The 24468-nt window shown below is 52.3% G+C and overlaps 1 protein-coding gene across 2 annotated transcripts; it reads right to left on the minus strand.

Moving 5' to 3' along the window:
• Window positions 1-140: 140 nt before the first annotated feature.
• EXOC3 (exocyst complex component 3) lies at window positions 141-22349 on the minus strand. Of its 2 annotated transcripts, XM_033436660.2 has the most exons (12): window positions 22129-22312; window positions 19456-19675; window positions 11230-11911; window positions 9363-9480; window positions 8631-8756; window positions 7255-7355; window positions 6448-6501; window positions 5324-5434; window positions 5069-5219; window positions 3865-3987; window positions 1590-1879; window positions 141-1104 (listed from the first exon to the last, which is right to left on the minus strand). In XM_033436660.2, exons 1-12 carry the CDS (start codon window positions 22270-22272, stop codon window positions 933-935), a joined length of 2292 nt encoding a protein of 763 aa, XP_033292551.1. In that variant the 5' UTR covers window positions 22273-22312; the 3' UTR covers window positions 141-932. The 2 variants fall into 2 exon arrangements, with proteins under 2 accessions (XP_033292551.1, XP_004274568.1); XM_004274520.4 differs by lacking the exon at window positions 6448-6501 and having other exon boundaries at window positions 22129-22349.
• Window positions 22350-24468: the final 2119 nt, after the last annotated feature.

The following is a 24468-nucleotide window of genomic DNA, read 5'->3' on the forward strand; positions in this document are numbered from 1 at the left end:
GGCAAGGACAGCACAGGGCACTTGGGTCTGCTGTTGGGAAGAGCCACCCCGGGTATTTATTCCAGAAGTAACTCAGAGTGAAAATTCTCTCAGCCAGTGGAAAAATAAATGTAATCTGCATTATCGTAAGGGGCAATGACTAACGATTGTTAACACTCGACTTTATTAATTCAAAAACTGTGTACTGAGCACCGCTACCTACTAGACACTAAGTCTCGTCACACAGGGAACTGATTAACGTGTGTATTAACAGACAGCACACTGGCAAGAAGCCTCGAGGAAGGTCACATCTCTTCTGAGCAACACTTGTAAGAACACCCTCATGTCTCCATTTAGGTTTTGATCCTTCAAGAAAAAAGTCCCACCTGTGAATTTTTCACCCCTCGTGAGGAGGAAATAAGAGCACAGCATCCACTCTTCCGTCCTGAAAGCCTGTGAGGAAGGAACTGGGCCCCTCAGAGCAGCCCAGCACCGCACACGCCACGTCCTGCACGGGAGGAGGAACGGGGCGAACGCTGGAGCCATCCCCGTGGTTCCCTCGGAGCTCGGCTGCCGAGAAACCTGTCCAGCAGGGCGGCGGCGAGGGTAGGGACCACACGGGGCTCACCGTTTACTCAGGGTGCGACTCTGCAATTCACTTGGTGGAAAAGTAAGATGTATTTGCAGGCGGTGGGGATTCACGCGCCACACCCACCCGGTGGCAGGGAGGAGGGAGGGAGGGAGGGAGCAGTGCGCCCACCAGACCCCAGCGGGCTGGCTCATCACCAGGAAGAGACCCTCACAGCGGGAAGCCCTCACGTCCCATCGGAAGTCCAGACTCGACTGAGCAGCAGTTTCAGAAGTGTGTACACAGCACAGAGGCGAGGGGGAGCTCTCCCAAGACAAGGCCGTCCCCAGACATGCAGCTGACGCCTGGTGGGGGGCCCCGCCGGCTACTTGAGGAGCTTGGCCACGTTCAGGCTAGGAACCACGATATCCTTGAAGATGGGCACGTAGTCTGGACTCGCCTGGGCCGGGCCCTGCTCCAGCGTCTCGATGATGGTCTGCTTCATGTCCCGGCTGGCGTCCCCCCGCACGGCCAGCAGCGCGCCGATGTGCTCGTCCCTGGGGTGGGGAGGGGGCGTCAGGGTGCAGCCGCGGCCACTCAGCCTCCAAAGCTGACTCAAGCCCTCCCCGACCCCCGACTGGGCGGCAGGGTTCCTGGAGGTTCACAAAGGCTGGCGGGGAGCCAGCGCCGGGGAGCCGCTCCCCTCGCTTCCTTCCCCCACACGCAGGAGGGGCCCGGCTCCATTCCCTGGTTCCACCTACACGCGGCACAGGATCAGCCTCCAGAAACCAGTCTGCTTGGCCACCCTCCCATCGGCGCCCGAGCACCAACTGTGGCCTGGTGACGCCCGGGAACCGGGACCCGCGGTGGGGCTGGCGGGCACCGCTGTCATCTCTGAAACCCACTCTGCCCGCATCGCCGTCCGCACGGCATCTGGGGTCCTCACTGGAGCCCGGACCTGCCACACTCACCCGGGAGGCTCCCACCTAATGCCCGGGACCCTCCCTCTCCCCAGCGACCTCAGGAATGTCCCTGCCGCTACCTGATGTCTGGGTATTTGCTGACCAGAGTCGAGACCTCCAGGTAGAGCAGAGAAGGGTCCGTGAGCTTAATGACTTCGGCAACGGCGACGATGGTGTCACAGTGCCCGTCCATCTCCTCACCAAACCCGGCAGCCAGCTTGTGGAAGAGGAAGCGCAGCTGCTCGGCCTCCCGCGCCATGCGCTCGGCGCCCTCCTTGCGCTCCTCGGCGTTCCGGAACGAGATGCGCTTCTGCAGGACGGCCCGCAGGTACTCCTGCACCACGCGCCGGTGCGCCTCGGCGATCATCCGCTACGGGGCACACGGAGAACGGGGTCAGCTGGCACGCGGCCCCAAGGCGAGTCCAGGCCCACGGTGCACAGGCCAACGCGCTCCTTCCCGTTTCTCATCGATACAAATTTTAGAGTCAACAAAGTAAGCACACCTGAGTCTTTATTACAAATTCTATCTTAGAAAACTGTAGCAGGTTCACCGTGTTTCACGTCTGGGACGCGGGCAGACGCACCGGCCGCACGGCAGCAGCCGGAAGTCGGTACTGCCTGGACACCTCGGATGCTCACATCCATTCTAGAGAGCCCACAGAACAAAGTACGCCGCGGGGACGCCTGCCTGCAGCCCCGCCAGACACGTCGTTCTGGGAGCGGACCCGCTGCAGAGCAGCTTCCCGTCGGGGGCGAAGGGGCAGGTGCCAGGGCGGCACCCGCTTTACTGAGACCCGTCTGGTGACTCACGGGCCCCCCCTGGGGGATCCGGGTCTATTTTCCTCGCCCTGCCCATCCTGCACGCGTCTCTCAGCTTCTCAGCCCAGGAGTGTGGGGTGTGGGTTCAGTGGGAGGGCTGGGGACCCTGGGCCAGGCCCTGCTCTGCCCCTCACAGGCTGAAGGGCTCCACACACACCACACCTCGTGCACAGAGGCTAGTCAACGACCAGTCTCTGGGGGTGGTGTGACGAGCTTCTGGGAAAAGAGGAGCCCCAAGTCCACACGTTTGGGGAAGTTTTGGAGAAGGCTGTGGTTTTCTCCGGAGCCCACCCACAGGTAGACGGACACCTCGCCGTCACCCACGAACACGCGAGCACGACTCTGCTGACACAAGGCGCAGCCTCAGAGTCCCAAGAACAGACATCAGAAGCTCCGTGTACCAGGGAGGCCGGGCAGTGAGGGGGACCCCAAGGGCCCCAAACAAGACAAAGCGAGACGACACCCGGTAGCTGCAGGGACTCAGGCGGAGGCCAGGCTCTTGGCAGAGCAAGTGAGACCGCGGGCTCCCGGCCGCTCCAGGAGGCGAGCCATCTGGACCAGGAGTGGCTGAGACACAAGCCCCAAGGACTTCACACACCCGGTTAGATCAAAGGACAGATGCTGAGAAACATAAAAGGTGGAACCAAAAACTACAAAAACCAAGAAATTCAAAATTGAACAGAGCTGGTCCCACCGACCTCTAACCACCAGAGGCTCCTGACAGCTGTGAAGCGACCAACCAGGTGGATTTAAAACACCTGGGTCTCCCTGCAAGCATCGCTTTTAATGGCAGGGTTAGGAGAATTTAAGCTTACGAATGAGACAAAGATGCCCCCGTGCTGGGGGGTCCCAGCCAGGGCAGCGAGACAAGGAGAAGACACGAAGGTACAAGAACCAGAAATGAAATGACACAGTGACGCTGCTCACAAATGAGACAAGTGTCTACAGGGATGCACAGAGGACCTGGAGACACGTCCTGAAGTGTCCGCACCCAAGCTCTGTGTGTCAAACCACTCACACTTCCATAAACCACAAACAGAAAGACTGATTTTAAAGCAAAACCCACCCAAGGCCCTGAGAATTCCCCCACAGAAAGCTGCCTGAGCCCCAGACGGGAACAGGGGCATTTCACGGGGCCTGGAGGGGACCCCAACGGCCGGGGACCCTGGAGTCTCCTGTGGGCCCTGTGCTGAGAGCCGCCCGCTGGCCCCCAAGCGTGGACGTGAAGGGGGAACTGCGGTTCCTGCCCAGCCTCTCATCAGAGCCATGGCCACAGCCCCACCCGCCCTTTGAGGGGTCCCTGCTGAGGAAGTCCCCACTACCCATGGGGTTCTGGGTCTGCGGCCGTGTCAGCGTGGCCTTGGACAGCAAGGTGCATGCCCCATCACCCCCACCTCTGCCACCTTCAGACGGCAACGTCTCCGACCTGCCTGGGTTCACAAAACCACCCGTGAACTTCCACCCAAGAACTGATGACACCAAATTCTACATAAGATGCCAGGGGACTCAGGCCACATGTGTGCCCCACACTCTTACCTTTCTATATGGCTTTTTAATTTTGGCAAAATCATTAAAATAGTCTTCCACGGTGACACAGATGATGTCTACAGCATTTGATCCTAACAGCCACTTCTTCGTCATCAGCTCATTGAGATGTTGCTGAAAGCACAGACCACAGAAAACACCCTCATGACGGCCTGTCATCGGGAGAGGCACTTGGAGCCACCTTCCTATGCCCGCCTGATGTTCAGCGATGCTCACACAGAAACTCTGCAAACGTGTACTTTAACCGTAGACTTGTATGAGACGCAAGGGCGGTATCTGTGCGGACACGTCTTCCCTTATTGACTACACCTATTTGTTGTGTGGATGCTCTGTAATTTGTGTACCCAATTCTGATGAACACTTAAAATGTCTCATTTTGCAATTATAAAGAATGCTGCAGTGAATCTGTATATTTTTGCAGATGAAATTCCTAAAACTAAAAGTTATTAGTCAGAAAGTATGCAAACTACAACCTTGACGACTGTTGCCCTCCAAAACTCGTGCCAACTGCCCTCCCATAACTGTGCCGATTCACGGTTCTACACGGAACACAGGAGTCTCGTGCCCTCGACATCACGTGGTAGCAATGTTCTTAATCCCTACCGTCCTGGTAAGCAACAAAAATATTCGGGTTTAATTTGCTTTTCTTTGAAGAGCAGTTAAGACTGGGCACTCTGTTTCCTACTTAGGACACATGACTCCTTGTTCTGGGAAACAGTTATTCATGTCCCTTGTCTATTTCTCTATTATGTTGTCTTTTTAAGTACACTTTGTTTTCTAAACCATTTCTGAGAAAGTTACAGCTGTCATGAAATGATACCACCCATCACCCCAGGAGCTCCTTCCCTGCAGGACCCAAGATGACCATGATTCTATTTGTTAAATGCACTCTGGTTTCTGCCGGTTCTATATGATGCTGAGCCATTTTCATACCTTCTGAAGTAAACTTACTTGCTCAACACGCACCACGCCTTGGCTGTGACCTGAATGCACTTTGTTTATGGCTGTGCTCTGTGCCTTTGCTCAAAGCCGAGCCCGGCTGTGTGACGGGCGTGCAGCCCAGCTCGCGCCCTCAAGCAACAATCTGCTGATGGCCATAACCAATCTCCTCTCCAATACCAGCTTCTGCCCTGTGACCTGCTGAGTGCTCTGTCTCTAACGCTTCCTGCAAGGGGCTCTCCTCCGCGGCGCCCACCTCCAGGTCCAGGAAGACCTCCTCAAGCAGGCTGCTGCAGCCCTCCTCAGCGATGGCGTCCAGAAGCCCATCCATGCTCGGCTGGCTCAGAGATACGCTTTCGTCCGCGTCATGCTGCAGATACTTTCTTTTCAAACTGACTATGGATTCTCTGCGAGGAGACAGAGGAGACAGAGGGCCGGTGAGGCCGCCGAGCGCCCCCCCCCCAGCCGCAGCCGAGCGCCCCCGCCCCGCGGCCGCAGGGCCCCCGCTCACCTGAGGGTCCAGCAGTTGTTGATGAGCGCGATCATGTACTGCACGTAGCAGTGCGGGTGCTGCCGCTTCCGCAGGTGCTCCTCCTTGTACAGCTGCGCCTCCTCTTTGTACCTGGGGGACACACGGCCACGTCAGAGCAGCCTCGCAGCACGGCGCCAATGCGCAGCCTAACAATCACATTCTGCATCGCTAGCATCTGGCCAGACGAGTCTTCAAAAATAAAGGATTCTAGAGGGGGTGACCTATGCTAATAGAAGTTGATCATCTAAAAAAGATTATTAAAAATTAATTTCGTTATCAGGCTTTGAAATATGGCTCAGTGTTCTGATTTTACAAATATTCTGAAACATTTGTAATTGGGAGAGTATTATTTCGTCTGACGTATGATTCAGCTAGAAACTCATACAATAGTGTTTGGGACACAATCAAATGTTAGATAAAATGTCCTTTTCTGAGACTTTCCCTGAAAAAATCAAACTAAAAATAAATTAGACTCTTTAAGATGTCAAGAAAACAACTGAGACGGCTACATACTTCATTTTTGAATTTATCATGGAGATTCTCAAACATATATGGGAGTACAAGAAAAGCACAACACACCGTATAAATTTGTATGCGTTTTCAATAGATGTGAAGGAAGGAGCAAACTGAAAACTGGCAATTAAAGGGAAGTAATCAAGCATTCATTCCACCCTTCTGTCCAAAGCATGATTCAGGTAACCACACAGCTGAGGCTGCTGAGGAAAACATCTGCTTTACAGAACAATACCAACGGGATGACTAACTCAGGCCATGACCCATGGGTGACAGCTGACGGGGATCCTAAGCAGAGGCCCGGCTGTCGGCACCCGAGCCACAGGAGCAGGCTATGGGCAAACAGTAAGGAAACACGGAGGAGCCCCACGGCCTTCAGAGCCAACCTGTGGTTCGTGGGCAGACGGCAGCTTGAGGCCAGGCTGGAGGACACTGGACGGGAGGGTCTGTGCATCTCCACAAGCCAGCGGCTCAGAGCGGGAGGGGCTGCCCTCCGGCACCACAGAGTGGTTGGCCTTCTGCCAACCCGGTCTGAACACACAGCTATAAACAGGTGGGTCTGAGACCAGCGGGAAAACCCAAACACAAACCTGGTGTCAGGCGGCCCCACGGAACGCTCCTGACAGATCGGTGGGTTGACGGCACTGCAGTTAGGGTAGGGAATGCAGGGGATGAAACGCCGCAGCGTCCGGGATTTGCTGTAAAGCACAGCTGATCCCTGAACAACGTGGGTTTCAAGTGTGCAGGTTCACTTACACGTGAACCTTTTCAGCCAACACGCACCGCAGCACTGCACGAGCCGAGGCTGGCTGATCTGGGGGTGTGCGACCACGGCAGGAGCGCCGACTGCAAGCTCACGTGTGGATTTTCGGCCGCACCGGGGGCTGTCCCCTCCAGCCCCCATGTTGTTCAAGGGTCAAGTGTACCTCAGCAGAGCGAGGGGGAGGAGAGCCGGATGCAGCAAGGGCGGCTTTACAGGCAGCTTTTGAACCCGGATGGTGGGCTAAGCAGGTGTTTAGGCCATTCTTCCTACCTCCGTATACATTTGAAAATCTTTGTGTACAACTTGGTGGGGGGGGAATCCCTGTGGAGGGCACCCCGGGGAATTGGGACAACAGGAAGGCTGACTGAAGGAGGTCCCCAGCTCCAAGCCTGCAGTAGCACCAGCCCACTGCTGAGAACCCCACACCATCACACCCGGGACCCCGGGGGAATGCAACCCATTCAAAGGCAGATAACGAGAAAGGGCTTGAGTTCTGACTAAGGGAAAAAGGTGACTACAGTGAATCCAGGCTTGAATTCTTTTTTAATACTAGCCAGGTTGGGATCAACACAGTTTTCCTCTCCATTAAAAAAAAAAAAACCTACGAAATTAGCACACTGGCAAGAATACATACCTACTTAAAAAAGAATTCATTTGCTGAAGACACAAAACGAGTACCTTTGTTTTCAAATCTTCACTTATCTGAGCAGCGACTTGAAGGTTCTGTTCAAACATCTAAAAATTGGAGAACTTATGAATTCTGATAGAAACTCACGAGGGTGCAGATTTCCCATTATATAAACCCCCCACCTGTTAACTGGTAGTCAGGACAGTCCAAATTCAGAGGAAAAAATGACGCCAGGTGAAAAATAACAAAGTTACTTAAACAAACACACAAAACTTTCTTACCAGGTAAAAAAAAAAAAACCCAGGGAATCATTTCCTAATTCCCTGCAAACAGGCTGGTCTCCACAAGGGGGACACGTATGTTCTCATGGGGAGACAGGGAAACAAGGGGTCCGGGGAGGGCGGGTGTGGCTGGGGTCACACGGGTACCAGGGGCTGGGCTGTGGTTTGCGATGTGGGTTTCTTAAGAAGCGCTAGGAGGACACACGCTGGAGCTGGGGGGCCGGACGTGGGAAGGTGGAGAAGCACCAGAAGGCAGAGCTCACCCCACGTGGTCACCGGACGTCAGCTTCCAAAATAAAGGAAAGGTGAAGCCCAACACGTCATGGACTAGTGGGATCACCCAGAGCCTGGCTAGAGCCCCAGCTCCGTGTCAGCAGAAGGAGAGCCCTCGAACACGGCTCGGCCCTCCTACCATCAGCAATGTTTCTCAAAGGAAGGGGACTGGACAGGCCATACAGAGAGAGCAGGCTACCTGTAAGAACGCATGATGACGCTAAAACCCTAAAAGACTCCTCCCAAAGTACGTCAGATTAGACTCGATCGTGTAGCATTTACGAAGACAAACCTTGGCCATTACATCAGGAAAAAAGCAAATTCAAATTTGAGCATCAGACACACATAACACATAATTAGCTTCTGGTTTGAGATCAAAAACCATTAGGAGGGCTTCCCTGGTGGCACAGTGGTTGAGAGTCTGCCTGCCAATGCAGGGGACACGGGTTCGAGCCCTGGTCCGGGAAGATCCCACGTACTGTGGAGCAACTGGGCCCGTGAGCCACAACTACTGAGCCTGTGTGTCTGGAGCCTGTGCTCCTCAACAAGAGAGGCCACGATAGTGAGAGGCCCGCGCACCGCGATGAAGAGTGGCCCGTGCTTGCCGCAACTAGAGATAGCCCTCACACAGAAACGAAGACCCAACACAGCCAAAGATAAAAAAAAAAAAAAAAAAAAAAAACATTAGGAGAACAAAAAACATTAGGTTTTGCGGCCGTGGGTGAAGCTACTTGGCAAGTCTGAGCCTCGGCTGCGCAGCTTCAGAGAGAAGCAGGTTCTCTCCGCCGGCAGCAACTGCGTGCATCTGGGAAGCCCGAGGCCCGGTACCTGGAAGACGATGGCGGGCAGTGTCGTCTGGTAGTAGCCGTCCTGGTCGGCCTCAGGTTCAGTCTCTTTCACCCAGTCCTTCCTGTCTGTTTCCAGGGCTTTCCGCAGCCAGGCAATGATGTTTGACTAAGCAGGAGGAAAGAACAGAACCAGGCTTGGAGTCAACAGGCCGCTCTTCAGTGGAGCAGCTGCAGAAGCCAACACCACCCCCTGGGGATCCCAGGCCCCACACAAGGGAACAATCCACCTCCACGCGCGGGACCCCGCCAGCCTCCCTCAGCTTAACCTTCTGGACGACGGTCATGCTGGAGGACAGGCCAGGTCAGTCAGGACAGGGAAGCACGAGACCTACGTGCCTCTGGCAGGCCATTCACGGAGACCACACCCCACGGCCGCTACCCCAGCCGCCCCTGCGTCCCAGCACGGCCTTGGCGCCTCTGTCAGAGGCTGCCTGGTGTCAGGCTCCCCACGTCCCAGGAGCAGACCTGACCACCTCATCGCACCCTCGGACCCCCGAGGGCACTGGGCGGTACCCCACCCCCACCCCTGCCGCCTGCCGCCCTCCCACTCCCAGGCTCAGCGCTGTGAGGCGGGCAGGCGCCACGGCACATCCAGGACGCCTCCAGACCCGACTTCTCAGAAAGAGCCGCGCGTCCTCTGGAAGCCCGACGGCCAGATGGGTCCTGGCTGCAGCCCGACTCGGCCCATGTGGGCCCACATCCCTCCACTCACTGTCAGAGTCGACATGTAGGTGTCGAGCAGCTCGGCGACCACGTCTGGAGAAAGCAGGGGCTCCAGGACCCCGACGTCCACGTCCGGGGCCAGCTCTGCGTTCCCCATCATCTCTGCACTGCGGGCACAGGCGGGAAGGGAAACAGGAAGCCCTCAGGTGGGTGGTGCAGTTCCCCGTCCCAGGGGCCTGCAGGGCAAGGTTTGCTGGCTCCACCCACGGTGCCCTGAGGAAGACCAGGGCCTGGCAGGTGGGAGGTCCCATGAGTTGGAGAACAGACAAGCACTGAATTTAGAAACGTAGGGCACAGGCGCTAATGCCGCTGGTCCAGCAGGACGAGGACCAGAGCGGAGAACACCTGACGCCCGCAACCAAACGCGACTCAGCAAGTGAAGTGTCAGCACTTCCAGCCTATGGGGCTGAAGAAGGGAGGGACGTGAACCAAGCTTCAGAAAACAGTTTTCATAAAAAACAGATAAAAGCCAGGTATGCGGCTGGGTTCCTAAATGTCCGAGGCTGATTGATCGGATGACCCCTAAGTATGGATTCAGAATGACAATCCTGAGTACTAACAGCTTGTCCTCCACTCCTAAGACATCCAAGGTCTTCCTGAGTGAAAAAGCACTTCATGAGATTCTGCAAATACTAAGAGACCATCTACAACTTAGATTACTTCTGCCCCAAGAACCTTAACTCCGCATGAAAATGTTTCTAGCGTGAAAACGGTCCAACTTTTCCCATAAGAAACTCCAATACGAAAGGATGTGGTGACCAACAAGAAGCCGTCAAGAACTGCCAAGGACAGAAAAATGCTTACAACGTGGCGAGTGGAAAACAAAATCAAGGCCTAGAACCATGCAGGTCACACAAATGCGCACCCCGAGGTCTGGCGGCCGGAGCACGGTGAGGGCCCCGACCCCAGTTCAAGTCGCACCGCCCCCCCCCGCAAGGGCCATGTGACCCTGGGCGTGTTCCTCCCTGTGCCTCAAAACGAAGATGATGGTGAGAGGTCTTCCTCGAGGGTGGCCTGACGACAGGATCACGCGACGGCAGTGGAGGGCGGCACACAGGAGGCGCCGAGGCCCAGGCCCAGCACGGGGAAGCAGAGACAGCGCCAGCCACAATGAATACGATGTTTTCTTTCCCTTTATATGTTTCCGTGTTGAAATGTACATATTCTCTACCACAAGCAGCTACCAAAAAACAAACAAACACAGACCCCAAAAATCCCCAAACCTTACTGCAAAAACGAGAGGTTTCATTAATTCTACACACTAGCACAAGACAGGCTAGAATAAGACGTGCCTTCCTCTCGCTAGCGAACCCTAAGAGTTTCAGAATTCCCCACCACTGGCTTGTTTTTCAAACCCTACCTCAGAGTAACGCCCGCGCAAAGGGGCTCACAGCCCTTTCAGGAAGCGACAGAGCGTCAAGGCTGAAGTGCCGAAGGGCAGCCGACAAGAAACCAGACTGGGGGGGGCGGAAGCCGGCAGGGGCAAGCTGCCATCTCCTCAGCAGCACGAGACTCTGTGCGGGTCTCGGGGCCTCCTGGGTCCACGTGTCCTCACCTGTCCAACAGGTGACACCACCTGCTCTCAGTGTCACCGCGAGAAGGCGGGTCAGGAGTACAGGAAACGCAAGGCCAAACTGCTCACTACGGACAGACCGGCCAGGGCACAGGCTCCACCCAAATGCAAGAGCGTGCACACGACCAGGGGCCGGGCCCGACCTCGGGTCACAGGTGGACCAAAAGGGGACGCGTCAGCCGGAAGGCAACGCCCTGAGCAAGAGGACTCGGCGGCCGTTTAGAACGGCCAGTACGCTTCGCCCCCAGGAAACAGGAAACGCCAGGTATACAGGTGGAGTTACCTGGTGTAAGTGTTTAGGACCCAGGTCAGCAGGCTCACGATCTCGTTTGCTTCCAGGTCCTCTGCTGCGAGCTCCTGCATCCGCGTGCTTAGAGCCTGGTGGTACACGTTCAGGAGGCTCCTGAAAATCTGGTAGCGAGGAGGAAAGCACTGCACCATCAGGCTCCGGGCGACGAGGAGGTCGTCCAGGACACACTTCCTTATGATCTCCAGGTGGCGCACGAGCCACATCCTGTCAGACTCCCTGGTGTCCGCCTGCGTGCCCTCAATCCTCGTGGTCACGGTTCTGTCCAGGACGGCGAACATCTTCTCCTTCCAGTTCTTGGGCCTTCCAGGAGGAACGAAGCCAGTTTGCTTCTTTCGGTCAAGTATGCGCCTGTCAATCTTTTCTTCCCTTTCGATGATCCTGACCACGGAGACCAGCAAGGTGGGGTCGCGGCGCACGGTGACCAGGGACCGCTGCAGCACCATCCACAGCTGCTTGGCCAGCTCGTCGGACAGCGCCTGCGTGCTCCCGAAGTAGCTGTGGATGAGGCTCATGTCACGCGCGTTCCCGCTGTCCATGCGGTACTGCTCGTACATCAGCCCGTCGCGGGAGCACTCCAGGTCCATCAGCTTCCGGTGGGCCTGCAGCAGCGCCCCTTGCTCTATGAGGTCCTGGGTCTCCCTCACGATCTCGGGCACTGCGGGAAAGGCACAAGATGGTACCGTGAAAAACCACACAAAGGGCCATACGGGACTCTGGGCAGATGGGGACAAGGGTGACCAGCAACCTGTCTCCCACCTGGACAGCTGCTGCACTGACAGACTCCATCCGAGTACCTGTTTTGGAACTCTGGAGTCTACTGAAGGCATACAACTTCCAGGGAAAGGTGTGAAAGTAAGGTGTGGTTAATACTGGTGCATTTCAGCTCTCAGCACCAGTAGAAAAGTAGAAACTGACTGCAAATGACCAGGAGAGGCGCAGGCTCAGAAAGACCTGAGAAGACCTCGAGTTTACATCTCAGCCTGACCCTCTGCACAGACACAGCCTACGACAATCAAAACAACAAAAACAATAAACAATCAGCATACCCTGGCAAAGAGGAAAACCTGATTTCCAGAGTCACATGTTATTAGATTCGAACGTCCAACGTTCGACAACAACATCACAAGGCATACGAAGATGCAGGAGAGAACGGAGATTCAAGGAAACAATAAACCAACAGAAATCATCCCCGAGAAGGACAGACAGATGGTGGACTAGACAAGCCTCTGAAGCAAACTCTTCAACACACTCAAAGAACTAAAAGAAAACGCGCAGGGAAGTATACGAACTGGATGGAAAAGTTACTTCAAATTTTCAAAGCAGATTTGATCAAGCAGAAGAAGGCAACGGCAAACCTGAAGACAGGAAGGAAGTCATCAAGCGTGAGGATAAGAGGAAGACAACTAGAGAGGAGTGAACAGAGCCTAAGGGGTCTGTGCGGTGCACACTGTGGGAGACCCAGAGGAAGAAAGAAAGATGGGCAGAGCGACTACGGGCACGCTGCGCTTTACTGTGCTTCGCTTTACTGTGCTTCACAGACGCTGCACGTTTTACAAACCGAAGGTCTGTGGCAACCCTGCATCAAGCAAGTCAATCAGCACCATTTTTCCAACATCATTTGCTCACTTCGTGTCTCTGTGTCACATTCTAGTTATTCTTTCAATATTTCAAACTTTTCACTATGATTGTAAGTGTTACGGTGATCCGTGATCAGTCACCTTTGATGTTACTACTGCAATTGTTTTGGGGCACCGAGACTCGTGCCCGTATAACATGGCAAACGTAACTGACAAATGTGGTGTGTGTTCTCACTGCTCCCCGTGCTCTCGCCCTCTCCTCAGGCCTCCCTATTCCGAGACACAGGAATACTGAAATTGGGCCGATTAATAACCCTACAATGGCTTCTAAGTGGTCAAGTGAAAGGAAGAGTCGCACATCTCTCACTTTAAATCAAAAGCTAGAAATGATTAAGCTGAGTGAGGAAGGCCTGTCGAAAGCCGAGAGAAGCTGAAAGCTGGGCCTCTTGTGCCAAACAGTTAGCCAAGCTCTGAAGGCAAAGGACAGTTCTGGAAGGAAATTAAAAGTGGTACTTCAGTGAACACACGAATGGTAGGAAAGCAATATAGCCTTATTGCTGATATGGAGAAAGTTTTAGTGACTGGACAGATCAAACCAGCCACAACATTCCCTTAATCAAAGCCTAATCCAGAGCAAGTCCCATTTCTCTGAAGGCTGAGACCGGTGAGGAAACTACAGATCTAAAGTCAGAAGCCAGCAGAGTCTGGCTCATGAGGTTGAAGGAAAGAAGCCGTCTCGATAACACAGAAGCCCAAGGTGAAGCTGCAAGTGCCGGTGTAGGAGCTGCAGCAAGTTCTCCAGAAGATCCAGCTGCGATAACTCATGAAGGTGGCTGCACGAAACGACAGGTTTTCAATGCAGACAAAACAGCCTTCTATTAAAAGAAGGTACCATCTAGGACTTTCACAGCTAGAGAGAAGTCAGCGCCTGGCTTCAAAGCTTCAGAGGACAGGCTGACTCTCTTGTTAGGGGCTAATGCAGGTGGTGCCCCTAAGGTGAAACCAATCTTCATTTATCATTCCAAAAATCCTGGGACCCTTACGAATTATATTAAATCTATTCCACCTGTGCTCTATAAATGAACAGCAAAGGCTGGATGACAGCACATGTCTTTACAACATCATCTGCTGAATATTTTAAGCCCACTGTTGAGACCTACTGCTAAGAAAAAAAAGATGTCTTTCAAAACATTACTGCTCATTGATAATGCACGTGGCCACTCGAGCTCTGACAGAGATGTGCAACAACATCCTTGTTGTTTTCACGTCTGCTAACACAACATCTACTCTGCAGCCCACGGATAGAGGAATAACATCGACTTGCAAATCTTATTATTTCAGAAATACATTTCGAAAGGCTACAGCTGCCATAGATAGTGATTCCTCTCATAGATCAGGGCAGAGTCAATTGAAGACCTTCTGGAAAGGATTTACCGTTCTGGAGGCCATTAAGAACACTCATGATTCATGAGAAGAGGTCCAAATACCAACATTAACAGGAGTTTGGAAGAAGCTGATTCCAACCCTCGTGGATGACTTTGAGGGGTTCACGACTTCAGTGGAGGAAGTAATGGCAGATGTGGTGGAAACAGCAAGAGAACCAGAATTAGAAGTGGAGCCTGAAGATGTGACTGAACTGCTGTGATCTCACGATAAAACTTTAACACATGCAGAGTTGCTTCTTACGGATGAACAAAGAAAGTTCTTAAGATAGAAACTACTCCTGAAGTTTAAAGATGCTGTGAAAATTGTTGAAATAACAAAGGATTTAGAATATTACATAAACTTAGTTGACAAAGCAGCAGCAGGGTTTAAGAGGATTGACTCCAATTTTAGAAGAAGTTCTCCTGTGGTAAAATGCTATCAAACAACATTGCTGCTACAGAGAAATCATTCCTGAAAGGAAGAGTCAGTCAACACAGCCAGCGTCACTGCTGTCTTATTTAAGAAACGGCCGCAGCCACTCCAGCCTTCAGCAACCACTGCCCCGATCAGTCAGCAGCCACCAACGCTAAGGCAAGACCCTCCACCAGCAAGAAGATTAGCACTCGCTGAAGGTCTGGATGACAGTCAGCATTTCTCAGCAATAAAGTATTTTTTATTTTAGGTATGTACATTGTTTTTTTAGACATACTCGTATCGCACACTTAATAAACTACAACACAATGTAAACATAACTTATATTCAGTGGGAAACCAAAAAATTCGCATGACTCGCTTTGCTGAGATAATTTGCTTAACTGAGGTAGTCTAAAAACGAACCTGCATTATCTCCAAGGTGTGCCTGTATTTTAAATAATGGTCAAAGACTTACTAAATTTGATGAAAGACATAAATATAAACATTCAAGAACTCAACAAACTCCAAACAGAAAAAACTCAGAGACCCAACACCAAGACACATTGTAATCAAACCACAGAAAGCCAAACACAGAGAGAGAAATCTTGAAAGCTGCAAGGGAGAAGCAGCTGATCACATACAAGGGATCCTCAGTGGAGTATCAGCAGATTTCTCTTCAGAGACTTTGAAGGACAAAAAGCAGCCTGCTGGTAATATTCAAAGTGCTAAAAGGAAAAAAAACCTGTAACTCAAGAATCCTATATCTGGTAAAACTGTCCCCCAAAAGTGAAGGAGAAATTAAGACATTCCCAAACAATAGCTGAAGGAGTTTGTGACCACTGGACCTACGCTGTGAGAAATGCTAAAGAAGTTCTGCAGGTGAAATGACACCAGACAGCAACTTGAAGCTGTGGGAAGAAATGAAGGTCTCAGTAAAGGTAAATACATGGGCAACTGTAAAGCCAGTATTATTGTAACTTTGCTTTGTAACTCTTTTTGTTTTACATAATTCAAGAGACTAACACATTTAGAGAAAAAAAAAATTAGTCCAAAGCTAGTACTAATAGAAAGCTAGAATAGCTGTAACTCTGGTTTATAATTCCACATTTTACTTTCTACATAATTTGAAAGACGAATGCATTTTTTTTTAAATAGCAACTAGTCTATGTTTTTGGATACACAATATATAAAGGTGTAGTTTTGTGACATCAATAACTGAAAGGAGATGGGAAGTGTTGTATAGGAGCAGAGTTTCTGTATATTATTGAAGTTACGCTGGTATAAATTCAAATTAGTGTTATAACTTTAGGATGGTAAATGTAATCCCCATGGGAACAAAAAACGATAATAGCTATAGAATATACAAAAAAAAAGGATTGAGAAAGGAATTAAAACACTTTACTACAAAAAAAAATCAACTAAACAAAAGACTATAATGCAGAAAATGACAAAATAAGGGCATACAGAAAACAGTTGGGAAATGACAGAATTAAGTCCCTCCTTACCAGTAATTACTTCAAATGTAAGTGGATTAAACTCTCCAATCAAAAGACAGAGACTGGCAGAATGGATAAAAACACATGATCCAACTTTACGCTGCCTACAAAAGACTCACTTGAGATCCAAAGACACAAATAGATTGAAAGTGAAAGGATGGGAAAAGTTATTCCATGCAAACAGTAACTAAAAGAGAGCGGGGGTGGCCGTACTAACATCAGACAAAACAGATTCAAAGTCAAAAAAGGTTGTAAGAAACAAAGAAGGAATTTTATATTAATAAGACGTTCAATCCAGTAAGAATATACAAGTATAAACATTTACACACCTAATGACCATCAAAATATACGAAACAAAAATTGACAGAACTGGAAAAACAGACCGTTCTACAATGATGGCTGGAGACTTCAATATGCCGCTCACAATAATGAACACGACCAGACGCAAGATCAGTAGGGAAATGGGACTTGAACCTCACGACAAACTAACTAGATCTAACAGACGTATACAGAACACTTCACCCGACCCAACAGCACACACAGTCAGTCCTCTTAAGTGCACATGGGACATTTTCTAGGGCAGACCATACCCTTAGGCATGAATTAAATTAAATCATTAGGAATGAATTCATTTAAACCATGAATTAAATCTCAATAGATTTTAAAAGATAAATGTCATACAAAATATCTTCTCTGACTACAAATGGATAAAGTTAAATATCTGTGATTGACAAAAAATTCACAAATTTGTGGAAATTAAGCAGCACACTCTTAATCAATGGGCCAAAGACGAAATTACAAGGGAAATTAGAAAATACTTAGAGACAAATGAAAATGAAAACACAACATACCAGAACTTACAGTGCTAAGGGCGAAGTACAGCTATAAACACTTCAGTTAAAAGAGAACGATTTCACGTCAACAACCTAGCTTTACAACTTAAGGAACTAGAAAAAGAATCAACTAAACCCTCAACTACAATGGAAAAGAATATGAAAAAGAATATACCTACATATATGTGTATAACTAAACCACTTTGCTGTATACCAGAAACTAATACAACATAAGTCAACTATACTAATTTTTTTAAAAAAAGTTCTTAGAAAAAAAAAAAAAAGCTAAACCCAAAGCTACCAAAAGGAAGGCAATAATCAAGATTAGAGCAGGGATAAACAGAGAATCGAAAAACACAACAGAAAATCAACAAAACCAAACGCAGTTCTTTCAAAAGATTAACGATTGACAAATCTTACCTAGATGAACTAAGAAAATAAGAAGACTCAAAAACTAAAATCAGAAATAAAAGTGAGGACATTACTACCAATTCTACAGAAATAAAAGGGATTATAAGAGTACTATGAACAACTGTACACCAGCAAACTGGATAACCCAGATGAAGTGCAGATCCCTAGAAACACAAAACCTAAACCACAAAGAAACAGAAAATCTAAATAGACCTATAAACTAGTAAGGGACTTGGGGGAGGGGGCATGGGGAACTATTATTTAACGGCTGCAGATTTTTTTTCTTTCAGTTTTATTGAGATAGAATTGACACTGCACTATATAATAAAGTTTCAATTTGCAAGGTGAAGAGTTCTAGAGATGGATAGTGATGGTTTCACAACGATACGAAAGCACTTCATACTACAGAACTGTGCAATTGAAAATGGTCAAGATGGTAAATCTTATATTATGCATATTTTATAATTTGTAAAAGTGTGGAGAAAAAAACAGGCTGTGTGCACAACACTACTGAATTACAGGCAATGAGAAAAGTCTGAAGGGAGCCAAATAAGCACAACATCTTCCCAATAAGAACATACTCCTAACAAAAACCACATCTGCATCACAGCCTCATTGTTCATCAAAGGAAGAAAATTATTTTCAACCTCTGTGGATGGAAAGGTAGCTTTTTGGTCATTTGGCATTAGCGTCCAAGACTGGAAGAAGATGTCAGTCAACAGGAAATTATAAGAGGGAAATTAACTAAGAAGGCTGGTTGAATGTCATGAAGGAGATTGTGGCAGGTAGACTGGACCAATTCCAGGTCGTCCACAGTCACCAAGAGGAGCTGCTTCCAGAGCGCCCACCACAGTCGGCAGTGCTGTGTCATTCATGCGGGGGACGGAGAAGGGCCCCGGGAAGCTGAGCGTGCACAGAGGGGCGGGGTCAAGTACTCAATAATGCTGCCCTCAGACATGCTGCGGTTCGTACGTGGTGGGCTGGTGGGCGGAGGGGAAGAACTGCACCAGGTTCCACTCCGGGGTGGAGCAGAGTTCGGAAGGAAGCGCAGAAAGAACTCGCTGAGACCAGACACCAGATAAAGGCAGGGAAGGGGTCGGACCATCCCAAGGCTTCGAGCTGGGATGATGACCCTGACAGCGGCGAGGGGACGAAGGGACGAGGGGACAAGGGGACAAGGGGACGGGGGGACGGGGGGACGAGGGGACGAGGGGACGGGGGGAACGAGGGGACGAGGGGACGGGGGGACGGGGGGACGAGGGGATGAGGGGACGGGGGGACGGGGGGGCGAGGGGACGAGGGGATGGGGAACGAGGGGACGAGGGGATGGGGAACGAGGGGACGAGGGGATGGGGAACGAGGGGACGGGGCGAGGGACTAGCTCCAGGGGGTGGAGCACAAGCGACGAGGCTGTGCCGAACACAGCAGGGCACCCTGTGCTGGTGACGGCTGACGCTGAGCCCACTGTTCCTCCCGCCAGTGAGGTACTGGGACAGGCTTCTGAAAGGGCCCCTCCCGCGCCCCCACCTTCCCCACCAGCCCCAAGGACTCCCACAGGCCCAGCTCCCATGGGGACCGAGACTCCAGGGTGTGCCCTATCCGCCCCCTGCCCTGCCCCCAGCCTGCGACCCGTGCACACCCTTCCTGTCTGGGAACTGCGCCCTCTCGTCCCGTTCGCAGCGCTGCTCCGCCCGCAGACCACGAGCCTGACCGCGAGCCGTCCCACGGGCGGCGCATCTTCATCCTCCAGCACCTGGCCGAGCCCCGCTGAGCCACACTGCAGCTGAGGGAACCATGCTCACGCAGCGCTTGCTCAGTTACCCGTTTCTGTGCCTGTCCTGACCATTTCAGAACCACAAACATTCTACCAGCCTTCATTTGCTCAACTGACCATCCGCCTGTGTTCAAAATATGAACCCAACTGTGCAGGCAGAAATCACCCCTCTGAGCAGGGCGACGACAGCTGCAACTGCCCTGCGGCACCCACAGGGCAAGGAAACGCACACGTGAGTCGTGGGAGAGAGCGCGGCCGTGGCCCGGCTACCTGAGAAGATGTTCTTGAGGTTCTCCACGGCGGCCGCGAGCTGGCTGTGCCGCACGACGGCGTCCTTCACAGCCTTGAGGCTCTCGACGGTGTTGATGCTCTGCCTCCAGTCCTTGCTGACGTCGGCCAGGGACCGCTGGATGTCCTTGACGTCGCTCAGCGCGCTGTGGAGCTGGCTGAGGCCCGTGCGCACCCCGTCCAACTGCGACTGGATCGCGGCCTAGGGAAGACACTGGGTGGGTGAGCAGAGCTGGGACGGCCCCGAGCAGACCTTCCCCAGGAGGCTCAGAGTGTAGAAAAGAGGCGTTTCAGTAGTAGAGAACAGTCAACGCCCACAGACAAGACAACAAAACGCAACAAGGATTCCACTGATTCATAAGGTAGCTTTTCCTTTTTCCCATTGCTTCTTAGAACAAAACGTTTTTAAAGCTCTGCTGAGAAAACCTCACAACACCCATCATCCAGCCCCTTGACCTGAGAATGCCAGACTCCCCCGTGGGAACACCCCGAGTCCCGGGCCGCCCCTTAAATGCGGCCCTTAGAAGGACTCCACACCACCTCTCAGGCACCCCTCAGCCTCTTCACAGGCCTTCACTCGAGGGAGAAACCGTCAGGACTCGCACATCAGCTTGAGCGGACAGGGTTTTCCTGCCACTCGGCCAGAACCAGACTCCGCTCCAGGACGGCCGGCCCCACGACGCAGAGCTGGTGCACCTGAGACTCAGACTCACTCTGAGAGCCCGTGGCAATGCCACCCAGTGAGCCGTACAGTCAGAATGGAGAGGGCGTGAAGGAGCAGCAGGTGGATGGGAAAAGGAAGGGAAAGGCCAGGGAGCACAACGGTGCCCAGGAATACCTTTCACCCACGAAACACTAAGTAGCGTTTAGAAATAGTTAATGATTTCAACAGAACACAACAACTGTTAGCTAATCCCACAAGTTCCTAGAACAGATTAAAATTCTAAATAAGGGCTTCCCCGGTGGCGCAGTGGTTAAGAATCCGCCTGCCAATGCAGGGGATAGGGGTTCGAGCCCTGTTCCGGGAAGATCCCACATGCCGCGGAGCAGCTAAGCCCAGGTGCCACAACTGCTGAGCCTGCGCTCTGGAGCCCAAGAGCCACAACTACTGAAGCCCCTGTGCCTAGAGCCCGTGCTCCACAATAAGAGAAGCCACTGCCATGAGAAGCCCACGCACCGCAAGGAAGAGGAGACCCCACTCGCCGCAACTAGAGAAAGCCCGCGTGCAGCAATGAAGACCCAACACAGCCAAAAATAAACTTAAAATAAATTTAAAATAAATAAAATAGGCCTTCCCTGGTGGCGCAGTGGTTGAGAGTCCGCCTGCCAATGCAGGGGACATGGGTTTGTGCCCTGGTCCGGGAGGGTCCCACGCGCCGCAGAGCGGCTGGGCCCATGGGCCATGGCCGCTGGGCCTGCGCGTCCGGAGCCTGTGCTCCACAACGGGAAAGGCCGCAGCAGTGAGAGGCCCGCATACCGCAAAAAAATAAATAAATAAATAAATAATAAAATAAAATAAAATTCTGAATAAAAACGTAGCAGGTCTACACTATTTTTTTTCCTTTGTTTTTTTTTTTTTGGCTGCGCTGGGTCTTCGTTGCTCCACGTGGGCTTTCTTCTAGTTGTGGCGAGCAGGGGCTACTCTTCGTTGCAGTGCGTGGGCTTCTCACTGCGGTGTCTTCTCTTGTGGAGCACAGGCTCTAGGCACACGGGCTTCAGTAGTTGTGGCTCGCAGCTCTAGAGCGCAGGTTCAGTAGTTGTGGCGCACGGGCTTAGTTGCTCTGCAGCACGTGGGATCTTCCCGGACCAGGTATCGAACCCGTGTCCCCTGCGTTGACAGGCAGATTCTTAACTACTGTGCCACCAGGGAAGCCCTAAACCATTTTTTAAATTGACATGAAACTGTTTCAAATTAGTCCAGCAGGTCTTTGGCTGCTTCACTGGTGCAAGTGAATGAGCCTCATCCTGTCTCAACAAACCTGCACTTACCTGGCCGCTAATGTTTTCGACTGGAGAGGTGACCTCACTGCCCTGTCAGCATGAGAAGTAACCTTCCTAAAATGCGCTCTCGAGTCCTCAAGACCGCTGTGCTGCCAGTCACCTACAGCAGGCCACGGTCTCAACGTTTTTACAACTACACCAAGTGTGCGTAATTTTAATAAAACCTCCTCTCTCCGCGTGAATTAAGTTGAAAGCCAATCCAAATCATACAAGATCGATTTTCTTTCTTGCCTCAGTCTCCCACACTCTAATAAACGTGCCGAGCTCTCCCCCTTCCTGCCCCAGGGCCAGCCTACTACAGCACGCGCCAGAACGAGCCAAACACAATGCTCTCTGGATACGCTCTGCAGAAGAGCTTTTAATGAAGAGAAGCTGTCATTCTTCTAGCGTTCTTTAAAAAGTTAAATGGACATTTCTGGGTGCTCAAAAAGGTTGCTCCTTTGGTGTTTTCAACATTCCCCCTGTCTTGTTTGTCAATCTACTGATTGGCAGGATACTGTTGGAAGGAACGTGCTAAGTCAAGGTACGTTCAAGGCTGCCCCCTTCCACGTCATCACAAAGTCCAGTTGTTAAGCAGGAACCAGAAACTTGAGATAAAAGCCTGTGTCCCACCTGGGAGTGAAGCAGGTGCCCATGGCCACTCAGGCCTCATACCTTCAATCTGGCCTCCACAGAGGCCTTCTTCCGGGCCTCTCTTCGGCGATACTGCTCCACTTTGTCCAGCTGGTCCGGGCGCTGAAGCATCCCAGCAACCCTCTGGACCGCTGTCGCAACAGCCTCCCGGTCCGTCTCCTTCATGGCTACAAAGCTGGCAGAATCTCTGCGCCTGTCATCCTAGAGGCATCCTGTGTCCATAGGCAGAGAGGGAACAGGAGGGGGAAAATGTGTTAGGGAGGTAGAAAAGTCAGCAACAAAACTTAGCCCCCTCCACCAACAGTGCTGTTCACAGCAGGGCTCTAATGAGAGCATTCGAGATCATTAACCCAGTAAACCTGAAAGAAAGTTGAACTAGGATTATGAACTGCTCGATAAGCAATACAAACCTTCAGAACACAGTTTTACCTTTAAGCAGACCAGAGGCGATTACAGGTATAAGATATTGACATACAGACAATGCCTCTATGGGGGCCCCAGACTACTCATCGTATCAGATGTCAGTCTCCAGGGCACTTCTCTGCCCCAGATAGGGCCAATTTCTCATTTCCAGAGCCCTCACACCACCCCTTTACACACCAGGGGACAGGGGTGGGGGCCACGCCGGGACACCTCGTGCACACGTGGAGGCACAGGGACAGCACGCACCTTACCCTCCCTAGCTGAGGTTCCAGCACCCGTCCTACCATTTCCCTCAAAAATCACTGTCTGCAGTATCCCAAATTCCGTTTCCTACTGCTTAACAGCCCTAGTCAACAAAGGTCAGAGGGCAGAAGGCACTCTGCTCAGGTGCAGTGCACGGGGCACAGGTGCTTGGACACCAAGCACACCTGCCTTCAGCGCCAGCTCCACCAACATCCCAGCCACGGAACTAGGGACACCTGGTGAGCGTCTGGCAGCGGAGGACTGACTTCAGCTATTGGCCGCCCGTCTCCACGCGTGTTTTCTGTGCAAAATTCTCAAAGACATTTCTCACCCCTCCTCACACGCTTTCAGAGCACCACCCAAGTCCGCGCAGGCCCCCGAGGGCCCTGGACACGAGTGCCTTTCGTGCACGCCCACGGAGCGGGGCTGCGGCGCCATCCCTCCTCGCCGCCTTTCCTGATCACAGGCCCGCGCACAGGGCCGGACACCCGGGGCGGCCGCGCGTCTCCCCGCCCGCCACCCGCGCGCGCAGCTCTGCACCTGCTTCCTCCCTCCTCGCGCGGCGCGTCGTCGGCCCCTTCGCGGACGAGAGCCCGCCCCCGGGACCCCACTGCCACCCGCACCGCCTCCCGGCCGCGCCCGCGCCAGCCGGAGCCCGGGGAAGGGACAGCGGGTGGCGACCGCGACCACCGCCCGGACACCGCCCTACCGCAGCTGCCTCACTGTGCGTGCCGCCGCCGCCGCCCGGAAGTGAGCGGCCGGCAGGCACTTCCGCTTCCGGCCTCGCGACTGGAAGGGTGGGGTCTGGGCGGTCCCGACGCTGCGTGCCCGGCGCGCGGGGTGAGTGACCTGGCGAGCTGGCTGCCGACGGGTGCCGCCCAGATTGGTGGAGACCGCGCGACCCGGAGGGAGCAGAGCGGGGATGCGGCGCGGCGCGGGAGGGCGCGAGCGCACACACACCGCACGCACGTAAACACATACCACAGGCACACGCCACAGACACGCACGTGTAGACACACCAAACATTTGCACACCACACCCAAAGACACGCACCACCCGTATAGACACAGCACACACAGCAGACACACACCGCACAGACACATACCACATACAGACATGCCACACACATACGCACACGCCACGCACACACGCCATAAACGTACACACACACACCACACCCACGTGAGCACACACAGGCACACGGGGGCAGGAAGGTGGAGCTGTGTGAGCCCCCAGTTGCTGTGGCCACGTACCCCAGAAATTACCAGTCAGCTGATTAGCGGATCACGTTCCAAGGGCCAGGACTTAAGCACCGTACTGACTGATGGCTGATCCCTCTATTATGTCGTCTGCACCTAGTAATTTATGAAAATATAGCACCAAGCTGAGAAATGAAGAATGTAAACAAAAGTTAAAATTATGTTTCAAATTCTAACTATAAAGGCAGTTTGATCATCCTCAGTGCAAGAGTGGACCAGGGAAAACAAACGACAAAACCCGAAAAAGCCATACTTCCCAGGTACTGGGATCCCTGGGTCAGGAAAGGCCCCCCAAGAACACATAGCTAGGGGCCTGCGCTTCACTTGGGTTTGGTGTCCTCCTCATCCTAGAAGCTCTCACTGAAACTCACTGCTCAGCAGAAGCAAACCAGGAGCGTTTTTAGAGAGGCCCTCCAACCTTGGCAGGAGTAAAGAA

This window comes from Orcinus orca, chromosome 3 (assembly GCF_937001465.1).
Source record: "Orcinus orca chromosome 3, mOrcOrc1.1, whole genome shotgun sequence".
NCBI lineage: Eukaryota > Metazoa > Chordata > Mammalia > Artiodactyla > Delphinidae > Orcinus > Orcinus orca.